General features: G+C 36.6%; 1 protein-coding gene across 2 annotated transcripts in view; it reads left to right on the forward strand.

Moving 5' to 3' along the window:
- Nucleotides 1-24,978, forward strand: part of UGGT1 (UDP-glucose glycoprotein glucosyltransferase 1) — a 105,111-nt gene that overhangs the window by 14,742 nt on the left and 65,391 nt on the right. For both annotated transcript variants that reach the window (XM_063094800.1, XM_063094803.1), the window contains exons 5-14: nt 3,904-4,016; nt 6,005-6,179; nt 7,557-7,653; nt 8,622-8,700; nt 13,279-13,379; nt 14,204-14,303; nt 15,437-15,497; nt 20,536-20,627; nt 22,000-22,150; nt 24,235-24,354. In XM_063094800.1, the coding sequence (XP_062950870.1) occupies nt 3,904-4,016; nt 6,005-6,179; nt 7,557-7,653; nt 8,622-8,700; nt 13,279-13,379; nt 14,204-14,303; nt 15,437-15,497; nt 20,536-20,627; nt 22,000-22,150; nt 24,235-24,354 (1,089 nt within the window). The remainder of the gene's footprint in view (nt 1-3,903; nt 4,017-6,004; nt 6,180-7,556; nt 7,654-8,621; nt 8,701-13,278; nt 13,380-14,203; nt 14,304-15,436; nt 15,498-20,535; nt 20,628-21,999; nt 22,151-24,234; nt 24,355-24,978) is intronic.

Here is a 24,978-nt window from a genome sequence, read left to right on the forward strand (position 1 = left end):
TCACTGGAATAAGTGTATTCATATTGTTGTGCAACCATCACCTCCATCCGTCATCAGAACTTTTTTTATCTTGCAAAACTCAAGCTCTATGTCCACAAAATAATAATTCCCCATTTCATTTCCCTCCTTCCCCCATCCTTTGGTAACCACCATTCTACTTTCTACTTCTATGAATTTACGCATTCTAGATGCCTCAAATCAGTGGAATTTTACGATGTTTGTCCTTTTGTGTCTGGCTTTTTCAATTAGCGTAGTGTTTTTACGATTCATCCATGTGTAGCATATATGAGAATTTCATTCCTTTTTATGGCTGAGTAACATTCCATTGTAGTTATATAATACAGTTTGTTTATCCATTCATCCCCTAATGGACATTTGGGTTGTTCCTACCTTTTGGCTATTGTGAATAATGCTGCTATGGAACATTGGTATACAAGCATCTGATTGAGTCCCTGCTTTTAGTTCTTTTGGGTAGGTACACAGGAGTGTGTATCAGTCTGTTTCTGTTGCTTATAACAGAATATCTGAGACTGGGTTATTTATAAAGTAATAAAATTTATTTCTTACAATTCAGAGGCTGGGAAGTCCAAGGTTCTGGGAACACATCTGGTGAGGGCCTTCTACAGCAACGCAAGGTGTCGTATTGTGATAGTGGGCTGAGCAAGAGAGCTAACCTGCTCACTTGCTCTCCTTATAAAGCCATCATAACTATGTCCGTGATCACCCATTAAACTATCAATGGATTAATCCATTTGGGAGGGTACAGTCCTCACAATCTAATCATCTCTTAAAGGCCCCACCTTTCACTTATCATAATAGGATTTCCCACCCTCTCAACACTTACAGTGGAGGTTAAATTTCCAATGCATGAACTTTTGGTGGACACATTTAACCCATAGCAGAGTGTAATTCCTGGATCGTATGGTAATTCTATGTTTAACATTTTGAGGAACCACTAAAGTGTTTTCTATATCAGCCACACCATTTATATTCCCACCAGTAACGCATGAGAGTTCTAATTTCTCTACATCCTCCCCAGCACTTGTTATTTTCTAATTTTTTTAATAGTGGCCATCCTAATGGGGATGAAGTGGTATCTCATTGTGGTTTTGATTTGCATTTTCCTAATGACTAATGATGTGGAGTATCTTTTCATGTGCTTAGTGGCCATCTATATATCCTCTTTGGAGAAATGTCCATTCATATCCTTTGCCCATTTTTGAATCCAGTTGTTTGGTTTTTGTTGTTGAGTTGTAGGGGTTCTTTATATATACTGGATATTAATCCTTTATCAGATATATGATTTGGAAAAGTTTTAAATTTTGAAGTAAAATTTAACTATTTTTTCTTTCGTTGCCTATAGTTTTGTTGTCATACCCAAGAAGTCATTGCCAAATCCAGTGCTGTGAAAACTTCACCCTATGTTTTCTTCTAAGAGTTCTATAGTTTTAGCTCTTAAGTTTAGGTCTTTAATCCATTTTGATTTAATTTTTGCATATAGTGTAAGGTAAGGGTCTAACTTCATTCTTTTGCATGTGGATATCTGATTTTCCCAGCCCCATTTGTTAAAAGACAATCTTTTCCCCGTTGAATGGTCTTTGCACCCTTGTTGAAAATCATTTGACCATATAGGAGTATGTGAGGATTTATTTCTGGGATCTCTATTCTATTCCATTTTTCTGTATGTCTGTTCTTTCTCTTAAAGTCTCTTGTTCTTTTTGTCTAGAGTCTCAAAGGATTTTTTCTTTAAAGTCCTAATTATAGCTTAATGGTGATTGCTCTGGGTCAATATTCTTAGGTATTCAGAATGGCATTTTATGTTGATTTAATTTTTTTTTTTGTATTTTTTAATTTTAATTTAAATTTAATTTTATTTCATTTTATGGCAGGTGGCTGGTACAGGGATCCAAACCCTTGATGCTGGTGTTATCAGCACCATGCTCTTCCAAGTGAGCTAACTGGCTAGCCCCAAGAATGTCCTTTTAATATAGAGTTACAAATCATTTTTTATTTCAGGAAAGTTTTCTTTCATTATAGTTTTTTTCACTTGTTATGTTTATCTTCTCCAAAGATTCATGTCATCTGTGTGTTGAATTTTCTTTGCCTATTTTTATTATTTGTCATTTTCTCTTGAATATCTCTTTTCTTAATTTCTTTTTCTTTTTTTTTGTCACTGGCTGGTAGGGGGATCTGAACCCTTGACCTTGGTGTTGTCAACACCACACTCTTACCAAGTGGGCTGACCTGTCACCATTTTAATTTCCTTTTGATTTTTAAATTTTCCTTCTTTTCAGCTCCTACTTTTAACTCATTACTTGTTATATTTATTTTTGTTCTCCTTCTAGTTTAGTCTTCACTTCTAAAATGATTTTTCTTTTACTTCTCATTCTTTCTCTAGTCTTTTCACCTCATTTCTGAGTTTTTCTAATTCTGACAGGTTATTTTTATGTTGTATATCATCTTCTTAATATGTTTTATCTTGTTTGAAATAGTAGGTTACATTTTTGGCTGCATATTTCTGATGTGGTTTCACTGACCATAGCTATACTGTCCAATACAGTAGCCACGTATGGCTATTTAAAAAAATATAAATCAATTAAAATGAAATGAAATAAAAAGTTTACTACTTCGGTTGCCTCTCGCCACATTTTAAGTGCTCAGAAACCATGTATGACAAGTAGCTGTCAGCACCACACTCTAACCAATTGAGCTAACTGGCCAGCCCTCTCAAGTAGCTATCTTTTTGGAGTGTGTAGATATAGAACATTTCTGTTACTGCAGTAATTTCTGTTGTGTAGTGCTGGTCAATAGGGATGTGATTCGGTTCTTTTTTTCCCCCCATAAAATAGCTTTGGTATTTGACATGGAGTCTTCTCATTTTGTTGTAAAATTAGTTTTCTCTTAGATTCCCTTTTCTGTTGATTTTATGTAGTGTTAACAAAATATGGTAGTTTGCTTTTTGAGGTTTCCTGTCTCTGTTTCTGTCTTGTACTTTTTTTTTTTTTTTTTTTAAAAGATGACCAGTAAGGGGATCTCAACCCTTGGCTTGGTGTTGTCAGCACCATGCTCAGCCAGTGAGCCAACCGGCCATCCCTATATAGGATCTGAACCCATGGCCTTGGTGTTATCAGCAGTGCACTCTCCCGAGTGAGCCACAGGCTGGCCCTATCTTGTACTTTTATTTGGACTTTCTCTTTCATTGTCTCTCTGCCAATGTCCTACTCAAGTTTTATTCTACTGTCTGCAGTTTCTGAGTGGGGCCCTGTCCTGGAAGGGAGTCCTGGCTTGTGAGTTTTGAGAGTTCAGAGCAGCTTAACTGCCCCAGCCCCTTTGAGCTTTACCGCGTATGCCTTGTGCTCACCTGATGCTGAATTGTACAGAACCACCATACATTCCAGTAAAACTTGTTGGCTGTTTTTGAGTTTTCTTGTTCTCAGGATTATCACATCCCTTGTTGTATCCCTTCCCATGGTTTCTGCATACCTGCAGGTCTTGTTAGTGTTTTGTGTTATGGGGACCCCTTTTCACTGAGTTTTGTCATAAGTGTGTCCCATGGGTTTATGCTTTTGCTAATTATACCTTGGTACTTAAAATTGACATTTGTAAGCTTAGTTTAGTTTTCTTTAAGGTACATCTTGTATCCTCTGGATATCCTTTGATATCTTCTGAGATAGAATTTTAACGTTCCGTTTTGGGGGGTAATACTAGCAACTACCTCTTGGGGTACCGGCACAGAAATCTCTTATTGCCTATCCCAGAGTGGGTGTTGGGTAGATGTTAGTTTTTGCTTTTATTGATGTTGTTTTATTATTATTTAATCACCTATTTAGCATATACATGTCCTTATCTTGTCTTTGGTTAGAAATTATATGTAATAAATATGTATTGTGTCTTGTGTAACAGATAGCAGCAGATGAACCTCCACCAGAAGGTTGTAATTCATTTTTTTCAGTGCACGGAAAGAAGACTTGTGATTTTGATACCCTTGAGACTCTTCTGCTAACAGCATCTGAAAGGTAGATTGTGTGTTTCTTTATTTAAATGTCATTCATTTCCTTGTTCTTCTTCTGTATTAAATCAACCTTCTGACTTTTCTTATGTTTTGTAGCCTATATGTTAATGATTTAGAGTATGGATTCTGGAACCAGACAGAATCTCAGCTCTATCACTTAAAATAGTTTTGTGAAATGGGTGAAATTAGTTTCTTGTCTCATCTCATTTCAAAATGCAGATAGTAATAAGAGTATTTAATATTACTATTGTTATTCAGTAATTACTATATATCAGAAATTACACAGGCTTTGTCCTTAGCATAGTAAGGAATACTGTGTGTGTTAAAGCCAGTGCCTGAAGTAATGTTATTAATAATAGTGATCTCTCAGGATGTTACTAGTTTCAGGCAAAGGAGAATACTTAAAAGATAATTGCAAGCTTGATTTGAATATTAAATTGGCAATTAACATGCTGGCTATTTTGCCTAAAGGTAGGTTTCTTGTGGTGGACAACTATAATAAGTACCTATTTTGCTCTTTGGCTAGGGCAGCATCCCCTCTGTACCTCTAGTGCTGTTTATAAAGACAATGATAGAGAATCTCTATGTGCTGTTAATCTGCTCTATCAGAAATGCTAATGGCATTTTAGGCTTTGTAGGTCTTTACTGAGATTGTCTGCCCAGCACATGTCCTCTGCCCACCAAATGCATTACTGCTTCTTGCACAGGGTGACCTACCAAAAAACGCAGTGTACATTCTAGCCATCTCAGGGTCAAAGTGTGGACAGTCAAAATGGCTGCATGGTGCACTCTTGGAGGAAAGAAAATTGATGGCTTTGTAATTCTTTAAAAAACTTTGTTTGGCCCGGCCCATGGCTCACTCAGGAGAGAGTGGTGCTGTTAACACCAAAGCCATGGGTTCATATCCTTAAATAGGGATGGCCGGTTAGCTGACTGGGTAAGCGTGGTGCTGACAACACCAAGTCAAGGGTTAAGATCCCGTTACTGATCATCTTTTTAGAAAACAAAAACAAAAAAACCCACTTTAATCTGTTACAGTAATGCAGACTTTTATAAAGGAAAGAGTGATAGTGTCTTCTCTTCTGAGAGGCAGTAACTGTTAATGGTTTGGCATGTGTATTAATGGTTTGGAGTTTTTTCTATGGTTTTAAATTTTTACACACAGGTAGGTTTATTTTTACACAAGGCATCTTTCCATTTAGTACACGGAGGTGTACCTCATTATTTTTAACACATGCACAATAACCTATGTAAGAATGTTCTGTAATTTATTTGTTACTGATGGTTTTTAAGTCATTTCCATCTGTTTTTGCTATTACAGTAAGGTTGTAGTGAACATCCTTATTCATATGTCTTTACCTTCTCTTGAATAATTTATTATAGTGGGGATTGGTAGGTCACAAAGTCTATGCATCAGATCTATTAATAACTTGATGCCATCCTTAGAGAAGTTTTTTTTTGAGAAGTTTTAAAATGTATGAGGAAAACTGAAATGTTAAGTCCATTAGCAGAAAGATCAAGTAGTAAATATGGTACAGGAGGGAGATTTACTGTAATTGAGATATTATAGGCTTAAAGTCATCCTCCAGTTTTTGCATTATTTGTACTTATGTTTTCAGATAAAAATATGATCACATTCTATTCATATGGTAGAAAAATACACTAAAGTTTTAGTATCGTGAGATTTGGATATGTATTATTTTTTCTGGCTTTTTCCCCCTCTCTTGGAATTGGTAACAATTATTAATCAAAGTCTGCATTTCATAGTTAGTATTTATATATGTACTTTTATTTTTAATCATGAACAAACAAGATTCATACCTGATAGTATTTTTGCTAAGTGAAAACTATTTAAGAATGATACTCTTTATGTTAAGATGCTTATAATCTTTTCTTAAATTGTCAGAGCTTCATTTTACATTTTGTATTGTTTTTGATCTTCAAAAATATATTTTGACTTGAAAATTTTAAGCTTTTAATATTTATTTTCAGGCCCAAACCTTTATTGTTCAAAGGAGATCACAGATATCCCTCATCTAATCCTGAAAGCCCTGTGGTGATTTTCTACTCTGAGATTGGCTATGAGGAATTTTTGAGTTTCCACCGCCAACTTATATCAAAAAGCAATGCAGGCAAAATCAATTATGTATTCAGACATTATATATCTGTAAGTATTGAGTTATTTTACAACTGTTTTGAGTATTAATTTACCCAGCATGACAACCTTAGAACATAAGCTAATAATTTATCTCTTTAAAAGATAATTTAGTTATTTGAACTTCTTTTTTGAGAAATCCAGTACTTTTATCAAATCTATTACTTGCACATAGGAGGTGATTTGCTTGTCTTTCTGAAGAAATGTAAAATAATTATGCTAAGAAAGAGGCTTAATAAAGTTTACATTTTATTTCAAAATGAACTGTGCAAATAATATTTTCTAAATTTAATATGGTCATTATACTATGGAGCTGAGTCTTGAATTCAATTTCCTTTCAAACCTTTTTTTGTTTTTTCTTTTCAGCACCTTTTCATTTGGTGGAAGGGAGATGATTTCTTTCTTTTTTGGGGGGGCTGGGCAGCTGGCTGGTACAGGGATCTGAACCTGTGACCTTGGTGTTATAAGGCTGTGCTCTAACCAACTGAGCTAACTGGCCAGCCCCAAGGGAGGGAGATGATTTCTAAAGAGGTGAAATCAAGCAGAATTGATTAAATATTAAGCTTTTTAGACCTTGTGTAACATTTAACATTTAAAATATTTATATGTAAAGATTGTTAGCCTTTAAAGTTTCTGTGTCATAGTAAGCTCAGTAATAGTGGGTGCTAAGTCTATGCATGCAAAATAAAAGTTTAAATGGAAATTTGTATAAGCAGAAGTAGATTTATCAACGTTTTTGACAACACCTCTCCCTCCCCCTATCCTCCAGGTTCTATTGCTGGTATTAAAGATTAAAATGTCTTAAAGACCATCATCAGTCAAGATGGTGGTAAGCCTGTGACATTTGGTCAGCCCAAGCCCTGCCTGAGAGCATTTAAATTCAATAAAAACATACAGTTACACACATGGTCCCAGGAAAGCACTTCTGGGTTTGAGACATCACCAGTTTTCAACCATGCTCTATAGGTTCTGGGACTTCTTTTTCTCCATTTCTTCGCATGGTTTGGGACCTTTGCCCTTTCAGCTGTCCATTCTTCAACCTTGGAATTCCCATTCCCACAGTTGTGGCAGGATGCAGAATGTAAATAAGCCTAGGATTTTATAGGGAGAGAAACATAAACTCTGAATTGATTTTTAAAAAATAGAATTAATATGTATTTTAATTGTAGATAAGTGGTTTATTACTGTTGGTATTTTTTTTCGTAGATTTTGGACTAAAGTTTGTTTAGTGAACTCTCTTGGCCGTGTAGTTTTATTTTTAAAAAACAAGTTTAAAGGTAATAATCCTAGGTAATGGCTATTAGAGGCAACATTAATGTAGTTGCGTCATGTGTACTGTGACATATGAAGAACTAGGTGGTAATGGTGGAATACTTGCTCTGTTTTCAGAATCTTAGGAAGGAGCCTGTTTACCTCTCTGGCTATGGTGTGGAATTGGCTATTAAGAGCACTGAATACAAGGCCAAGGATGATACTCAGGTGAAAGGTGAATTTGTAAAAATAAAACCAGTGTGTTTTCTTTAAGTATGAGTTAAAGGGGAATTTGTTTTCAAAATGAAAAAAATTAGATTGAAGAGTATGATGAACCTGTGTTTGAATCCTGGTTCTCTTACATCTGAGTGGGTGGATTAAGCAAATTCTCTAGGTCCTAATTTTCTCCTTTGTAAAATGCAAGATATATACCAAGTATATATCCTCCTCAAGTATTTGGGAGGAGTAAATAAGATGTAAAAGTAAAGAATTTAGTAGTTTTTTGTATAAAAAATTTCATTAAATACTAGCTATGCTTTTGATGCTATGTGATTTACAAATAGCTATTAATCTGACTCCGGTGTGAACTCTTTAACTCTCTTGTAATTAATGAACAATTTTATGTTCTTTATTATTTTCTGCATGTGGAACAGTTTACTATGGATACTTCTGTTGTAATACTGTAGGGTTTTGAATTCATTATTTCAAACACAAGCTTTATATGCTGTCCTTTTGTTTATTCCTCATAAGCTCATTTTAAAGATAAAAATGACCAGTTTGGGTAGTAAAGCGAATGGAAAATACCCAAGTACCTCATCATTCTGTTTTTTTTTTTTTTTTTTAATAATTTTATTTAGGATTAAGTTGCCTAATTGCAAATTCTTCAGAATGTTGACATTGAAAAGTCCTTTGTTAATAATATTTAAAGCTATTCATTTTGAAATTTTTAGCATATAAAATTTCCAAAGTTTAAGGGAAAAATACATTCTTACTTTATCCAGGAACACAAGAAATATTAAAACACGTTTATTCTGTTTATTTAACCATTGAAAGATGTTAATGGGGTATTCAGCATTTTAAATGGTATTCTAATTTCAGGTGTTTCTGATTTTTTTTGTTTTACATTATTCAAATTTTATGAGGTTAGTAACATTTTTATTTCTGATCTGAGCAATTACACATGTATTTGCTATGCTTTTATAGGAACTGACGTAAACACTACAGTGATTGGTGAAAATGATCCTATTGATGAAGTTCAAGGATTCCTTTTTGGAAAATTAAGGTATGTATTTTTTATGTATTTTGGAACATGCCCCTATTCTCTTTAAACCCCCAGGCTTTCTTGCATTCTAAGTGTCATCTTTCTTGTTACTGTCTGAGTTGCATATCTCTTAACATTACCATTTTAGTAATCTAAAATGGAGAAATAGACACTTAGTTTATAGTACAATTTATAATTTCCAGTTATTCTGGAGCACATTATTCTTAATTATAAGATGGCTGGTGGCCTATGGCTTAAATTGATTTCCTTTTCTGGGCCTCTCAGTTTACGGCATAAAGTTACATACAACTTTTTGATTGATGTCATAGGAGAAATTGAATTGTTTCATTTAATTTTTTCCCAAGGAAAAAATGTATTTTAAATTGGAATGCTAATGGTTATTTGCTTATGCTAAATGTAGTCTGAATAAAATGCAAAAGAGATGCAGCAGATTTTATGCATGCTCAACTGAAATGCATTTTATTAGAATTTGCTTTCTGAAAGGGGATCTAAAATGTTTATAATTTTGTAAATGTTTATGTAATTTTGTAATTATTCTATAACCATTTTAGGAAAGCATCATAGTATTTTACAGCTGAAAAGTCTTCTTAGCTGTTTTTCTAAATGTTGCAGTTATATCTGTCATGGCTTGATTAATTGTGCAGAGCCCTGAATTCTGCTTTGTCTGTAAATTTTAATTGGGACATCTACAGTGTGCTTTTTTTTAAAGACTGGGATCATATAGAAATAGTATATGCTAGGCTCAGATTCATATACTTCAACTTTGACATTTGGCCAAATTCAATGACCTAACCAGACAAACAATTTAGCAGAGGTGTCATAGTTCAAGTGGAATTTCTGTTGACATGTTGAGTTCATCTTATGCATATGTGCATTTCTTCTTGTTTAACATCAGTTTGACCTCATTAATATGTAGTTGGCTTCCCTTTTTATTTGACCCAGGTTTCCAAAATCCCTTTTCATATTCATGGATTTTTTTCTTTTTTTATTGAATCATAATTGATTATACATATTTTTGTGGTTCAACATTGACGTATGTTGATCAAATCAATATTATTAGCATATACATTATTAAAAATCGTTCTTACTCTTTATACCCCTTATCCAATCTCTCCTCATCCCCCTCTCCCTCCCCCCTCCCACTTCAGATAGCCCTAGATTTCTTCTCTCTTTCTGAAAGAGTAACGATAAATCTGTTGATTTGTTGCCTAGGTGATCTCTTCAAGCTGAGAGAGGTGTATTCAGGTCCCCCACTATTATCATAGAGCAGATGCTTCTTCTGTTATTGGGGAATGGGCTTTGTGGAGAGAGACATCCTCTTCTTTTTTTGGTCTCTGCTGGTGACTCTCCTTGTGTCAATGCACTCCATTGGCTGGTGGGCCATCTGCATGATGGTTGTGGTGTCTAGCTGCTTTCGCAGCAGCCATGGCTATTGTGGTGGCTGTGGTGGGCCACCCACAGGAAGTGGTGTTTTTGGCGTGCTCCTTGCCTGGGTGCAGGAGGAGGGGTCGGTCCCACTCCATGCCTCAGGACCCTAGGTGGGCCACATGACAGTGGCAGCATGCCTGGATGTGGGAGGAGGGGTTGATCCCTGGCTCCATCTGTTTTTACATTCGAAGTTGTTGTTGCAGAGTAGTTGGGTGGGAGGGGGAGAGGGAAACAGGGAGAGAAATAGGGTTGGAGAAGAAGGAAAGAGAAGGGGTGTGGTTGAGGCCCGTGGCACCCTATCATTCTTGCAGGGGAGACTGGGGGACTTCCAGTGGTGGCTTGGTCATTGCCTGAATGCAGATGTCAGGGTTGTGTGGCTGAAGCCCTTGGTCCCCCACTACCCTGGTTCGGGATACCAGGGGGCTTCCAGTGGTGGTTCAGTGGTTGTCACTGGGCTGGTTGCAGATGTTGGGGCAGGGGGTGTGTGTGGCCGAAGGCCTTGGCCCCCCACTGCCCTGGCTTAGGAGCCCAGGGCATTTCCTGTGTTGGCTTGGTGGTCATCACTGGGCTGGTTGTGGGTGTCAGGTATAGTTGAGGCCTCCAGCCCTTCGCCCTTCCTGGCTTCGGGGCCCAGGGAGCTTCTAGGCTTTCTAGGTTTTATAGATATTCTTTCGTGAAGCAAGACCTTTACTAGTTAATATCAAACTTTGTCTCTGGTGTGTGGGTATTTTGTTTTTTCTTTCAGTTCTGTGTTGGATTATTTGCTGTTCCTTCTACTTATTCTCTGCACTGGAACTAATTTGTTGTCCTTTGCTTACTTCTAAAATAGAGGAACTTCTTGTGGGGGCCAGCACTTGAGCCCTGTGGTTGAGCTAAATTTTTGCTTTGCTGCTGATTCCCTGGGGAAGGCTTTGTGTGCAGCTCAGGTTTTAATTGTTGACTGCCCAGCTATCCCACTGCTGGGAATATAACCAGAGGAATGGAAATCATCAAGTCGAAGGTATACCTGTTCCCCAATGTTCATTGCAGCACTCTTTACAATAGCGAAGAGTTGGAACCAGCCCAAATGTCCATCATCGGATGAGTGGATACAGAAAATGTGGTACATCTACACAATGGAATACTACTCAGCTATAAAAACGAATGAAATACTGCCATTTGCAACAACATGGATGGACCTTGAGAGAATTATATTAAGTGAAACGAGTCAGGCACAGAAAGAGAAATACCACATGTTCTCACTTATTGGTGGGAGCTAAAAATTAATATATAAATTCACACACACACACACACACACAAAACCAGGTGGGGGGGAGAAGATATAACAACCACAATTACTTGAAGTTGATACGACAAGCAAACAGAAAGGACATTGTTGGGTGGGAGGGAGGACAGGGAGGAGGGAGGGAGGTTTTGGTAAGGGGCAACAATAATCAACCACAACGTATATCGACAAAATAAAAGTTAAAAAAAAAGAAAAAAATTAATTGTTGACTTTGTAGGTACTTCGGTGTATCTTGATATTTGGTACACTTGGGTTGTGTAGAAACTCTGGTCTGGACCTGAGTCTTTTCAGCAAATGGCACCCCTTGCAGTTCTCTATTCCCGACCAGTCTTTACAGAGTGGTCCTGTGTTGATTGGGAGGCAGATCAGCTGTCCATGCTGTGTCCCAGTTCTCCGCAGGTGGGCCTATCTCCCCACCACCCACATTCCAAACACTTCCCATTGGACAGGCTGTGTGCCGGTCCCTTAAGATGACTCACTGGCCTCTGAGTGGCTCCTTTTTTTAATTGCTGTGGTTCCTCGCTCCTATGTGGGTCCACGGGAATCCTGTTAGTGGTCTTGCTGGCCTGAGTGCTACCAAGGCCCTCTTCTTCCCTGCCACCTCCAAGCAACTTCACACAGAGGGCACAGCTGTGGCTTTTGCCAGCTCTTGCTCCGTGTGCTCCAGAGCCAGCCTTGAAGTGGCCAGGGCTCAAAATGGTCAGAGCAGTTCTTTCGTTCTTTCATTGTGGCTTCTTCTGCCTTCATGCACTCCGTAGGTCTCTCCTCCTCTTCCCCTGAGCTCTAGCAACCCCAGCATGGCTGTTGTTGCATTTTAATAGTTGTAAATTGGTTGATTTGTGGGAGAGAGTGATGCTGGGGACTGTCTGTTCCGCTATATTCATGTTTTTTATGTTGTGTTTGGCACTATGATTTTGTGCACTCACAGCACAAAGATAGTATTTAGAATATTGAAGACATTTTACCTTTGGGGCATTTGGAATAGCTTTTTAGCTATGTAGAATAAATAGATCATTTTTGGTATTTTGATGAGTAAGAAGAGTTTGTAGTAACTGATTGGTGATAGGTTGATTGGAAGGTGAAGGATCTGAGTGAATGTTTTAATTTCTGCATGTTGCTTTTATGAAATTTTAAGTTTCTAGCATTTAAAAGTACTAATCCAGCAGTCATCTGTCTGTCTGATCTAACTGTTGTATCTCTGCCTCTGTTGACCTATGTTTTAGTAGCTTTAAATGGAATGTACTCTATTTCAAGATAAAACAAAACCCAATAACTCTGGTTAGCCTGAATTTTATTCATGTGATTAAAGGATTTATGAGTACCTATGTAGAATGAAAGAAATTCATTTTGGGACTGTCAGCAATTTTTTTTTTTTTCAATTTTATTTTGAGAAATTAAAAAGATTCACAAAAGTATGGAGAATAATATATATCCACATACTCACCACCCAGAATTGATTATTGCTGTCATACTTGCTTTTTTGTTCCCAAGAACTCTTTATCGAGTTTTTTTTTTCCCCAACATAAGCCTTTTTTACTTAAAACAAAACAGGTCTGTAAAGCACTGTAGGGAACATTCAAGTCCTCTTTGATACCCACTCTTAGTCACATTACACTACTTCCTCATAGTGAATCACTTTCATACTGATTTATTTTTTTAATCTATAAATTTTATGATTTTTAAACCAACTTATAATTTTCTATATGAACTTATTTTTAAAGAAAAATTATTTATTTTTTTCCTATATTGTAGAAATTTTCGTAGGGTTGGGAGAGGAAAATCATGAAGATGAAAGTTGGAGCCAACTTTTGTCTGTTTGCTCTGGGAAAGAAAAGACAATGAAAATGATTTTATGTTTCTTTCAGAGACCTGCACCCCGACCTGAAGGGACAGTTGAAAGAACTCAGAAAGCATCTTGTGGAGAGCACCAATGAAATGGCACCTCTAAAAGTTTGGCAGTTGCAAGGTGATGAAAACATAGGAAATCATTTGCCTACTTTTTGGCTAAATTTTGTGATATTAAATGCAGAATATGGGCTGGCCATTTAGCTCAGCTGGTTAGAGTGTGGTGTTATAACATGAAGTTCAAGGGTTCAGATCCCTGTACTGGTCAGCTGCCTCCCCATCCCCCCCAAAATGCAGAATTTGAATTTCACTGTATATATTCACATTTTATGAGGGTACCACAGAATTTAAAGGTAGTGATTAATTATGGTTAATCAGAAACAAAAGGAAGAAAGTCCTTTTGTAGATAGATAACATTATATAGGAGCAATATATATGTAAATGAGTGACCAGATACATAAAGTTGTAATACTTGAAACATGAAACATAGTCTTTATGTCCCCTTAAGTATACATTTCTTAAACTGTGTGTGAATGTTCAAGGCATGTCAGGATGGTGGGAGGTATGTGTATTTCTCTTTCAAAGAACTATCAAGGTATTTCCCCTAACATAATTTACTAAAAATCTCAAGGCTGTATTTTTTGATATATTGTAAATTAAGAAAAGGGAAAAGGATTTGGGCTCTATTTAGCCTCTGCTAAATGTGTTAGTATGTGTTTTATACAGGTAGATCAAGAAGGGCTTGATAAACACTCTAGGGATCTATGAAGTGAATAAAACCTGAAATGAAACCATAGGCCCTCTCTGGAATACTACGCTCTAACCAACTGAACTAATTGGCCAGCCCTGGCATTTTTAATAACCGAGAAAACAGTGGGAAGTAAATATGGTATTTTTCATTGCCTTAGATGAATATACTTTAAATTATATTTTATATTGTTGCAGATCTAAGTTTCCAGACTGCTGCCCGAATCTTGGCTGCTCCTGTTGAGTTAGCTTTGGTCATTATGAAGGATCTTAGTCAAAATTTTCCTACCAAAGCCAGGTAATATAGATTAAGGCTTTGATACGTTCTTCTCCTTAACATAATATCCAATTATCTTCATGTTTATGTGCCAAATGAGATCGTTAAGATATGAAAATGCTTAGAAAATTAAGGTTCTCTGTTACCATCACTACCACTACTACTGCAGATGGTGCTGTTTCTGAGAAGAGGGCAAGCTCATGCGTTGTGTGGCTGAAGAGACAGATCTAGATTATGTTCTTGGCACTACACTTGAACTAGTCGTGTGATGTTTGCACATAAACGACCTCTCCTCCTCAGCAGTAGGGTGGGAATAACATTACCTGCCTTTCAGGATTAGATGAGTTACAAAATACAACATATGCCAATGTATCTGATTTGGAATCTGGTGCAGATCATATTGGTTTTCTTCATGAAGGTTTTCATATGTGTCATCTTACTGAATATTGATGAAGAAACAGGGTCATATAGGCTAAGTGATTTATTCATAGTGACAGAATAAAACTTTGAATGCAGGTTTTCTGACATTGCTTTCAATTCTGTAATGTTGCTCCACACCTAATAAATGCAAGGCAAAATTGTTTTAAAAGCCAGATTTTTAGAAACTGCTTACTTAAATGGTTGCCAGGCTTTTTCTTGAGTCACTGAGTGAAGTGTTTTGACTTCTGCTGTGAGATGTTTTGTAAATAAATTTGGTTTTTGATTATGACTCTATATATTACCATATAGTAAATTCTCACTTAGTCCAGCATGCGACTTGAAGACATATATGGAGGCTTCCACCTCTACCATAAGTGCTTAAAGGGACACAATCTGCTGCCTTTGTGTATTTAATATTATCCTTTAGTCTGAGCAGTAGAGATTATATATAGAAATTGGGTTCTATATATTCAACTAAGAACTTGGAAACAACTGCACTTGCTTTAAAATGTTCCTGTTACTGCTACTTTTCTTTGGTGTTGTGTCTTATAGTAATGAAACATATGCATGTCTGAGGAAGGAGAAATATATTTATTAATTGTAAAGGTTTAAGGTTTTTCCATTTAGTTTTTTATAATTTATAGAGCAGTGTGTTTCATACTTAAAAATAGGGACATTGAAGACATTTATACCAAATGTTAAACCAAGCACTGATAATGTTTTTATTTCCTCAGAGCAATAACGAAAACAACTGTGAGTTCAGAACTTAGAGCTGAAGTGGAAGAGAATCAGAAGGTATTAGCCAATGGAAAATTCTGACCTTTCTGTAGTGCATCTTTTTAAAATTCAATTCAATTTAATTTTAATTTTTTTTGGTGGCTGCCTAGTGTGGCCCAAACCCTTAACCTTGGTATTATTAGCACCACACTCTCCAAAGTGAATTAACCAGCTAGCCCTGTATTATATCTTTAAAGATGAAAAAGTCTGAGTTTGATCAGTGGCATTTAACGGTATTACTCTCCTTTTTTCAAAGATGGTGATAATTTTGTTCATTTCTGAACAAAGTTCAATCTTTATATTTTCATTTTTAATCAAAGTTGAATATGAATATAAATGGTGCTACCATGTTGTTTAGAAAAACAGTACCCCCTAAAATGTCTAACCCCTAAGGTGTTCCCCTTCTCAGAGGCACCCACTTCCAACTCTTAGCTGATTCTTCTAATATTTCTCTCCATACTTCTAGTGTGCTTAAATTTGTGCTTTACTGTTCAGTTTCAGACCTTATGTATTGGCTTCCTATTTTGAGGATGAGGTTTGACTTTTTTCACTGCCTCTCCACTACTCCATATTGGCACTTTTTCTGTCTCACCATCGTCCCAATTTTTTTTTTTTTTTTTTTTGTGGCTGGCCAGTACAGGGATTTCCCAATATTTTATGCTGCGATTTTATCTGGTTTTGAGTTGCTCTAATGTGGGCTGCTTGCTCTTTATGCCTAGTGTATACTTGGCCTTTCTTTAACTTCCTTTGTTGGATCCATTGTTTCCTGGATTCTGTGTCTTCTCTGTTTTTTTTTTTTTGTTTGTTTGTTTACTCTCTTATTTTGGTGCAGCACATCATTGTGAGAAAAGTTGCATGGGAGGTAAATTTGGAACTCTGAGAAATCATTTTTCCACTTCTGTTTTTATTGATAGCTTGGCTGGGTATACAATTCTAGGTTGGAAGTCAATTGGAAATTTGAAGGAATTGCTCCTTGGAATTTTGATTTCCACTGTGGCTATTGAGGAGTCTGAAGCTTTTGTATGAGGGTGTGTGTGTGTGTGTGTGTGTGTGTGTGTGTGTGTGTGTGTGTGTGTGTGTGTGTGTGTGTGTGTGTGTGTGTGTGTGTGTGTGTGTGTGTGTGTGTGTGTGTGTGTGTGTGTGTGTGTGTGTGTGTGTGTGTGTGTGTGTGTGTGTGTGTGTGTGTGTTAGTAAAGTGGAATCATCTAGGATCTTTTCTTTGATCCTAGTACTCTGAAATTTCATAATGATATAGCCTTTTATTATTATTTGTCTTTTTCGTGACCAGTACTCAGCCAGTGAGTGCACCGGCCAACCCTGTATAGGATCCGAACCCGCCGCGGGAGCGTCGCTGTGCTCCCATCGCCGCACTCTCCTGAGTGTGCCATGGGGTTGGACCGATATAGCCTTTTAAAAATTCTATTATTGGATGGCTGGTGGGCCATTTAAATCTGGATGGTCATTTCCTTTAGTTTTGGGAAATTTTCTTGAATTCTTTCCTTGCATTTCTTCTCTCTGATTTCTCTGTTTTTTTTCTCTAGAAATATTTATTAATTTTAAAAGATGTTACACCTCCTTGACTAGTTTGGCCTAGTCCTAACTTTTAAAAATCTTTTCTATTTTCTACTTCTTTTGTCTTTTTTTTTTTTTTTTAACTTTCTGAGACTTTCAACCCCTTTGCTAAGATTTTTCCTTTAGTTATCAAATTTTTAATGTCCAAGGGTTTTTGTTGCTCTTAGATTCTTCATTTGGTGGTGTTCTTGTGTCTTTCTGAAAATATCAATGGTGCTTGTATTCTCTGCAGTGTCTGCTTCCTCTTAAGTTGACTTTTTTTGGGTCTTGGTCTTATGTCTTTATGGTAGAGACTTTCCTCAAGTGTCCAGTGATCTATGACTAGCTGATCACATTTAAGATTTAGGCACTAACAAGCTGACTAGGGGCTGGCTGGTTAGTTCAGTTGGTTAGAGTGTGCTGTTGTAACACCAGATCAGGGGTTTGGATACCCTTACTGGACAACCATCAAAAAAAAAAAAAAGAACTAAGAAGATGATTGGAAGTCCTAAGGATGAAGCTTCTTGACTGTAGAGTGTTCTGGTGTGGGCACTTCCATAGAACCCTGGTGATGGTATTTTTAACCCTTTCCTCTTGGGCTGGCCAGTCTCCAGAAGGGGATGTGCTTATCTGTCTGGGGTGTTCAGTGTGGCTGCCAGAGCTGTAGAAGCCTACTAGGGAAGAGCATTTGGTAACTTGCCCTCAATCCCCTGTTTTCAGTATGGGGTCCTTGCCCTCAGTTTTGCTCAATTTCTCATAGTTCACAGATTCTCTGCTTTGCTCTTTCCAGGGAATGAGCCTCCATTTTTCTGGAGTGGGGGGATTAGTGACAGCAGTCATCTGGCTGTGGGAAATCAGCAGGGGACCTGGGGGCTTATGTCTTAAAGAGGTTTTCTGTCAGAACTCTCCTCGTACATGTGTCCTTCCTGCTGCCAGTTCCTGAGCTCTTGGTGGGTTCCACAGGGTAACCTGGGCTTCTTGTTGACTTCTCCCACTGTTGGCCTACCATGCAGCTTTCTCAGGACTGCTAGGACAGTTACTGTTCACTCATCCGCCTTCCAGCTTCCAAGTTTTATTGGCTTTTTTTCTCTGTTCTCTTTGTTCTTGTGGAATTATAACTAAAAAAGTCCCTTTACTGACATTTTAGTAGAGTTGCACGAAGGAAATAAGTGCTGTGTTCAGTTCACTGTCTTTACCCCAGATTTCCTTAATCTTTACATGTAAGATACTAGTTAATTAAATAGATTTGAGGAATAAATCAGTCAAATATTCCTCAAATATTTATTAAGTTGAAACAACCTTATTGACAGTTTTTATTTACTTACTTTTTAATTTCCAGAATAATATCAAATATTACCTTAATTTTAGACCTTTTGTCCCACAAGGAATACAAAACATTAAATTGTACAGACTATGCTGGTATTTGCTGGATTCTTAAGTTTTTTGAGTAAAACATTTTATTAAAGAGTAAACATAAAACACTAAAAAAAGTGCAAAAATCCTAAATCTTTAGTGTGATGAATTTTCACAAAGTGAACCCACCTATGTTACTAGCATCTGGCTCTAGAAATAGATGTGCATTGTATTTACTAGCTCAGAATCAGTCTTTCTTATTATCCAAGGGTGCTTGCTGTGCATGCAGCCTGGGAGTGAGTGGACATGGTGTTCTTCTCTCCCTTGGAAGAAATTCCAGTGGTCAGTTGATGCAACTCCCCATTATCTTCTTATCTTTTCTTTTTCCTTTTTTTTAAAATTGACAAATATGAGGGTACTTCAAAGAGTTCATGAAACCATCTTTTTTTTTAAATTGACAAATGTGAGGGTACTTCAAAGAGTTTGTGGAAAAGTAGGATTAAAAGATAATACAAATATTTCTGCGACATTTTTGAAGTCCCCTTGTAAAATTTATGTATATTTGTGATGTACAACGTGGTGTTTTGAAGTATGTATACATTGTGGATTTATCCCCTGATCGTGCTTGCCATTTAATCCTGACAGGGCCATGAAGCAAAAGCTATGGCTTCCTCATTGTTTTTTTCCCCCCCATGCAGTACTAGGCCTTAAAATTTATTTCTTTTAGTTTACTGACTACTGGGGAGTGAAGGCAGCTCAGCAGTTCCTGTCCTTCTTCCCCCAGCTGTGGGTGGTAAGGGATTAAGTTCTGTCCCTGGTATCTGATTAATTTCTTCCCTGCAGAGTCCCAGTGTTCTTTGAGAGAAAGAGTAATTGGATGGAAAGGTTATAATTCAACAGAAGCTTCATCATGGAGTCAGGACAGTGTTTTCATTGGTTCAGGCAGGTCTTGGGCTTCAAAGTCTCCTGTTTGTCAGGGATGCCACCACCTCAGGGAGCAGCAGGCAAAGAGCTCTACAGAGGCTGAGTGTTGGAGAGCTAGGCTGCACTACATGCTGTCCTTAGCACAGCAGCTCAGAGTTTCTTGGTGTGCCATAGTTTGAAGATTTAAGAGAAGTATGAGGTTTTGATATCCCATTTTTTTTCTTTATTTTTACTTTTTGTGTTTTTTTGGTTGGCTGGCCGGTTATGGGGATCTGAACCCTTGACCTTGGTGTTACAACACTGACACCCTTTTTGGTTAGATCCCTGGACTTCAGGAAGAAGGTCCAGCTGTTATTGACTGCTGTCACAACCTTGATTGGCATCACTAACAGGGAAAGTAACAGAAGTGTAAAAAGGCAAGGGTAGCAAGCTTACATATCTGTAACCTGGCACTGGTGAGCAAAGGTAAGGAAAATTCCAGAATTCGTGTAACTTAACAGCTGGACAAAAAGGAGAACCCCAGTGTGGACCCCAATTATAGATAGTTGACATCCTTCTATCTTCAGTATTATGTAGGTAAATCATTTTCTTTGGTTATGAGGGACTTTTTTTGTTACTGTGGCAAAGAACAAATATATCTATTCTGCTGATGTCTGGAATAATGGAAAAATACTAGTTTCAGTTCCTTGTAGGCAGTTCAGAGAAGTATTATTGGAAAAGGAAATTGAAAAAGTAAAATATCCTAATGTATCCTAGGGCAGGAAGAAACACTTTTAAAAAATAAAATATAGATAATATTTGTTCAATTAGTCCTATTTTATTTGTATCCTCTTTCCTGAAAAGTGAACTTACTTCCCCTTCTTCTACCCCACTCCTCTTCCTCACCCCCCTCCCCCCATGTTATAGGAAACAGTTGTATTAATAATCGTTGGAATGAGGGAGAGAGAGAGGAAATTCCAGGGGAAAGGGAGGAGAGGTAAATGTCCCATAAATTGGCAGTTTCATTCTGTGTAGAAGCTAAGAAGCGTATGTGGGAGTACATAGAAGGAAATCTTAACCCAGCCTTAGGGAGTCAAGATTTGTGCACACAGGTTTGGATCCCCAGATTGGCCGGCTGCCAAAAACAAAACAACAAAAAAGATTTCTCCTGATAATAAAGTCCAGAAACACTGAAATTTTTGTTAAATTTTTTCTTACTGTTTCCTAATCATTTTTTAAAATTTTTCAGTATTTCAAAGGAACTTTAGGATTGCAGCCTGGAGATTCAGCTCTCTTCATCAATGGACTTCATATTGATTTAGATACGCAGGATATATTCAGGTGTGGTTAATATTTTTTATTCTCTGGAAAGTTTTCATAATGTGTAGCTCCTTGTGACATGTTCAGATTGTCATTCCTTCTTGATGTGGCATGATGCAAAGCCTGATGGCTTACCAGGTCCCCTTGAGTGGAGGTAGGTAAGCCCATGCTGTAGCTGGGGTGGGCAGTAAGACATGTCACCATCTTGTATCACAATGTACATTCAAGGCCTGTGTGGTTTTTGAGGATGCCCTTTTAGAGCTATCGTTTTCCAGTTAACCATAGAAGCATAGAAAAGAGCAGGTTCTTTGGTGTCTGGGAACAGTATAAAGTAAGTTTACTCAAAATGCTATCTCTGGTGTCTAAAAAAGTTATTCTGTCCATATATATTATTTGAATACTTACTTTTTTGTTGTTAAAATGTGGTTCAGGATTAATTTGCTCTAAATTGTCTTCATGATTTTTTTGAGGGGGGCAGTGGACAATCAGATAGAATTCAGATTTTATCCTTGGAATTAAAATTGATACAGTTTACACTGTGGCTTTATAATGGTAAAAAAAGCTATTACCAGTGCTTCAGAACAAGCAGTTTCTACAGTAAGATATTTTTCACATTTGTTATTTTAATCAAGGTTTTGTGTCCATATGTTGCATTACAGAGTGAGTGATAAGTTAGTAGAATGGATGTGGATACTTTAAAAGATTGTCCATGTGTGTTTTTATTGAGTGTTTTGTTAAAATATATATATATATATTTAATTTTTCAGAGTGTTACAAACTGAGAACTTGCTCATGTAAATAATTTTAAATAATACAGAGATAAAGGAACTAAAAAATTGAAGTTTTCATCTTGTCTTATTATTTCATCCCCCTCTCCATCTTTTCTACTTCCCCTAGCAAACCTCTAAGTTGGGTATGAATTCTTCCAGACTTCTTTCTGTGGTTGTATGTGTGCGTGTGCCTATGTGAATTGATACTGATACTGAAACATATTAAACATATGTAATGTATGTCTTTTTTGAGGTGTGTTTTTTTAAAACTTTATTTTGAGAAATGTAGATTCATATGTAGTTGTAAGATATAATACAGAGAGATTAATGTACCATTTTTTAAAACATGCAGTGCAAAGTAATAGGGTTATTGCATCCTCAGATTATGTTTATACTTAGCGATAACATATATACATTAATAAATGTAAATAAATAAGAACTGAGACGCAAGTCTTACATACTTTGTTCTGCATACTTTGACAAGAGTATTTCTAAGGGAAGAGCTCTCTTTTTTAATTTCTTATTTAGTTTGATTTGGCATTGAATTTGAACTGATAATTTTTTTCATGGCAAGGATTTTTTTTTTAAAGCTTTTTTCCTACTAAATACCTACTTTCTTTTAGCCTGTTTGATATATTGAGGAATGAAGCTCGGGTAATGGAGGGTCTGCATAGATTGGGAATAGAAGGCCTTTCTCTGCATAATGTTTTAAAGCTGAACATCCAGCCCTCTGAGGCCGACTATGCAGTAGACATCAGGAGTCCTGCTGTTTCTGTGAGTATTCCTTTAGGGTGATCAAGGGCCCTTCTGGCCAGCTATATTTATTATGGTTTTCTAATTTGTCTTTTATGGGAGTTAATTTATTCCTGCCATCTCTTTTGCCAGTGTCAAAGATTTATAACTGCTTATATTGGACTTTGTGTATATAATAAAGTAGGCTCTTAAGTACTCCAAAAAGTTTACTTATTGTGGCTAATGTGGTTAAGACAGTAATTTTTCCACCTCACTGTACCCCTAGGATTCAGCTGATCTCTTGGGAAAAAGTGTTTAGTTGGTGTTTTCCCAGTTGCCTACAGGTCTTGTGTGATTTTATCACAAGTATAACCTAGAACTACTATTAAAAATATGACTTTTTAGTTAATAACCTTCTTATATAGGACTCTGAGATCTGAAGTTTGAAGGATTTGTATCAGTCATTGCCTACTGTTTGGTCTCTGAGCCTTTGTCTCATGATCTGTCAAAAAGAATGTGGGGAACAGTGCCATCTCGGGTGCTTGTAAAAATGTGATCAGGGTAGATAGCGCTGATGTGTCTAGCACTCCCTAGGCCCTCCAGTCTTTTTTTTCTTGGTTTCTGTACTGCATTTATTTTAGAGAGATTTTATTGAAAGAGAAATGATGTAGAATGTAGGTGATCATTACTTGGGTTCTTACTTGGTGATATAATTGTTGTTTTGATGAATACTTTGTATCATTTGTCTTTCTGTTAGAAATAATTATAAACATAACATATGTCTGTATTAACATAAAGAGATTAACAGTCATATGACCCATCATCATACTTACTGAATGTTAGCATTTAATCATTTTGTGTCTGATATGTTGTTTTCTTGGGGGAAAAAATGTTTCCATTGAAGCCCTTCTTTATATCCCTTCCTAGTTCCGCCCCTCTCCAACCTGCAGGTAATTCCTTTTCTGAATTTGGTGTGTATTCATCCTCTTCCTTATTTTATCCTTTTTATTCCCTATTAAAATTTTTAAAAATTGGGTTAATCCAGTATTTGTCAATATCCTTCATCAATTTTTTTACCCTATAGTTTTGTCAAGAGTTTTTGCAGGTTGATATAGTTTATCATATCATATTTTATAATATTTGACTTATTAAAAAAATCATTTATACTTTTGTAGCTTAAAATTTAGGATGCACTATATGCCATTATAGTGAAATGTCCAGTTTTCTCCCCAGAAGCAACAATCATTATCAATTACTTGTGGATCCTTACAGAAATACTTTCTGCATGTGTGAGCAGGGATATATATATATATATATATATATATATATATATATATATATATATATATATATATATATATATATATATATATATATATTTTTTTTTTTATACTTTCCCACCCTGCCCTTGGGTACATACTGTATTTATCCATTGCTCTCTTTATGTACATTAAATTGTTTATAATTTTTTGCTGTTGCAAGCAGTGCTATAATGCCTCTGTTTGTACCTCTCTCCTTGTGCATACATGTGAGAATTTATTTGGGGTAGATACTGAGAACTGGAGTACTTAGTGGTAGGGTACTAATAAAGTTGAAGACTATAGTTCTCTAAAGTGATTCTCTGAAGTGATTGTTCCAGACACTGGCATTGGGTGAGAGTTCCCATTGCCCTATATCTTTGCCTATTCTTGAATATTGACATGCTTTTGATTTTTTTCAGTTTAATGAGTGTGAAATTTCATTGTGATTGTAGTTTATATTTCCCAGATTGAGGGTGTACATCTTTCTTATGTTTATTAGCCATTTGGATTTCCTCTATAAATTTATTTTTCATACTATTGACCCATTTCTGTTTTCTATGGGTTGCTTGCATTTTTTATTGATATGTTAGATTTCTGTTCACAGTTTTGACACTAGTTCTTTCTAGGTTTTGTAGGTTGCAAATATCTTCACCTATCCTGTAGCTTATCTTTTAGTCACTCATTTTTCTCTTCAATCTTTGTATCTTTGAAAATGTTCTTGTCCTGTGTGATTCTTTGTAAAATAACCTAAAGTCTTGTTATCACTGCACATTTCACTAACTGGTGGCTAAAGTATATACTCCATGTTTTGTTATTTTTTTCTAGTGGGTCAACAACCTGGAGGTTGATAGCAGGTATAATTCGTGGCCTTCTAGTCTACAAGAGTTGCTTCGACCCACCTTTCCTGGTGTTATCCGGCAGATCAGGAAAAACTTGCATAACATGGTAAGTAAAACTTTTTATTGTCTGGCCGTGAACTCCGATTCTCCCTTGTCTACTTTTTTGTCATATGTGGAATGTTCACTTCTCTCCTTTTCTAGCTGCTTCCCCCCACCACTACCACCACCACCATCACCATCACCACCAGATATGCTTCATATTCTGACTGAAAGGGCTTTGGAATGTCTTGATAATATGTAGGGCTGTAAGATGTTACAGCAGCATTACTGCCTCCATCAGTGGGAGAGGAAATGCTCCTCCTCATCCTAAACATGAAGGTTTAGACTGTTGTTTAAGTTTTTTTGTTTGTTTTTGTTTTTTATTTTAAGACTTTTTTTAGAGCAGTTTTAGGTTCATAGCAGTGTCATTTTAGTTTTAAGAGACTTCTCCTTTTTTACTCAGAGGGTGTGGACTGCTACTGTTTTTCTTTAATATTTTAATCTCTAAGATTTAGTCATTCAATTTTATTGCTTAAACAAGTCTTTTTGTTAGCTCCTGCTTGTTATTTCTTCTTTCACTGCTTTAGAGAGATAGAGAGCATTCTCATTTCTTTCTCTTCCCTCACATAGCTGCGAAAGGGGTAGGCCAAGGTCTGCTTCCTCAGGACTTGCAAGGGAAATTGCCTTCTGT

Source organism: Cynocephalus volans, chromosome 1 (assembly GCF_027409185.1).
Source record: "Cynocephalus volans isolate mCynVol1 chromosome 1, mCynVol1.pri, whole genome shotgun sequence".
Taxonomy (NCBI): domain Eukaryota; kingdom Metazoa; phylum Chordata; class Mammalia; order Dermoptera; family Cynocephalidae; genus Cynocephalus; species Cynocephalus volans.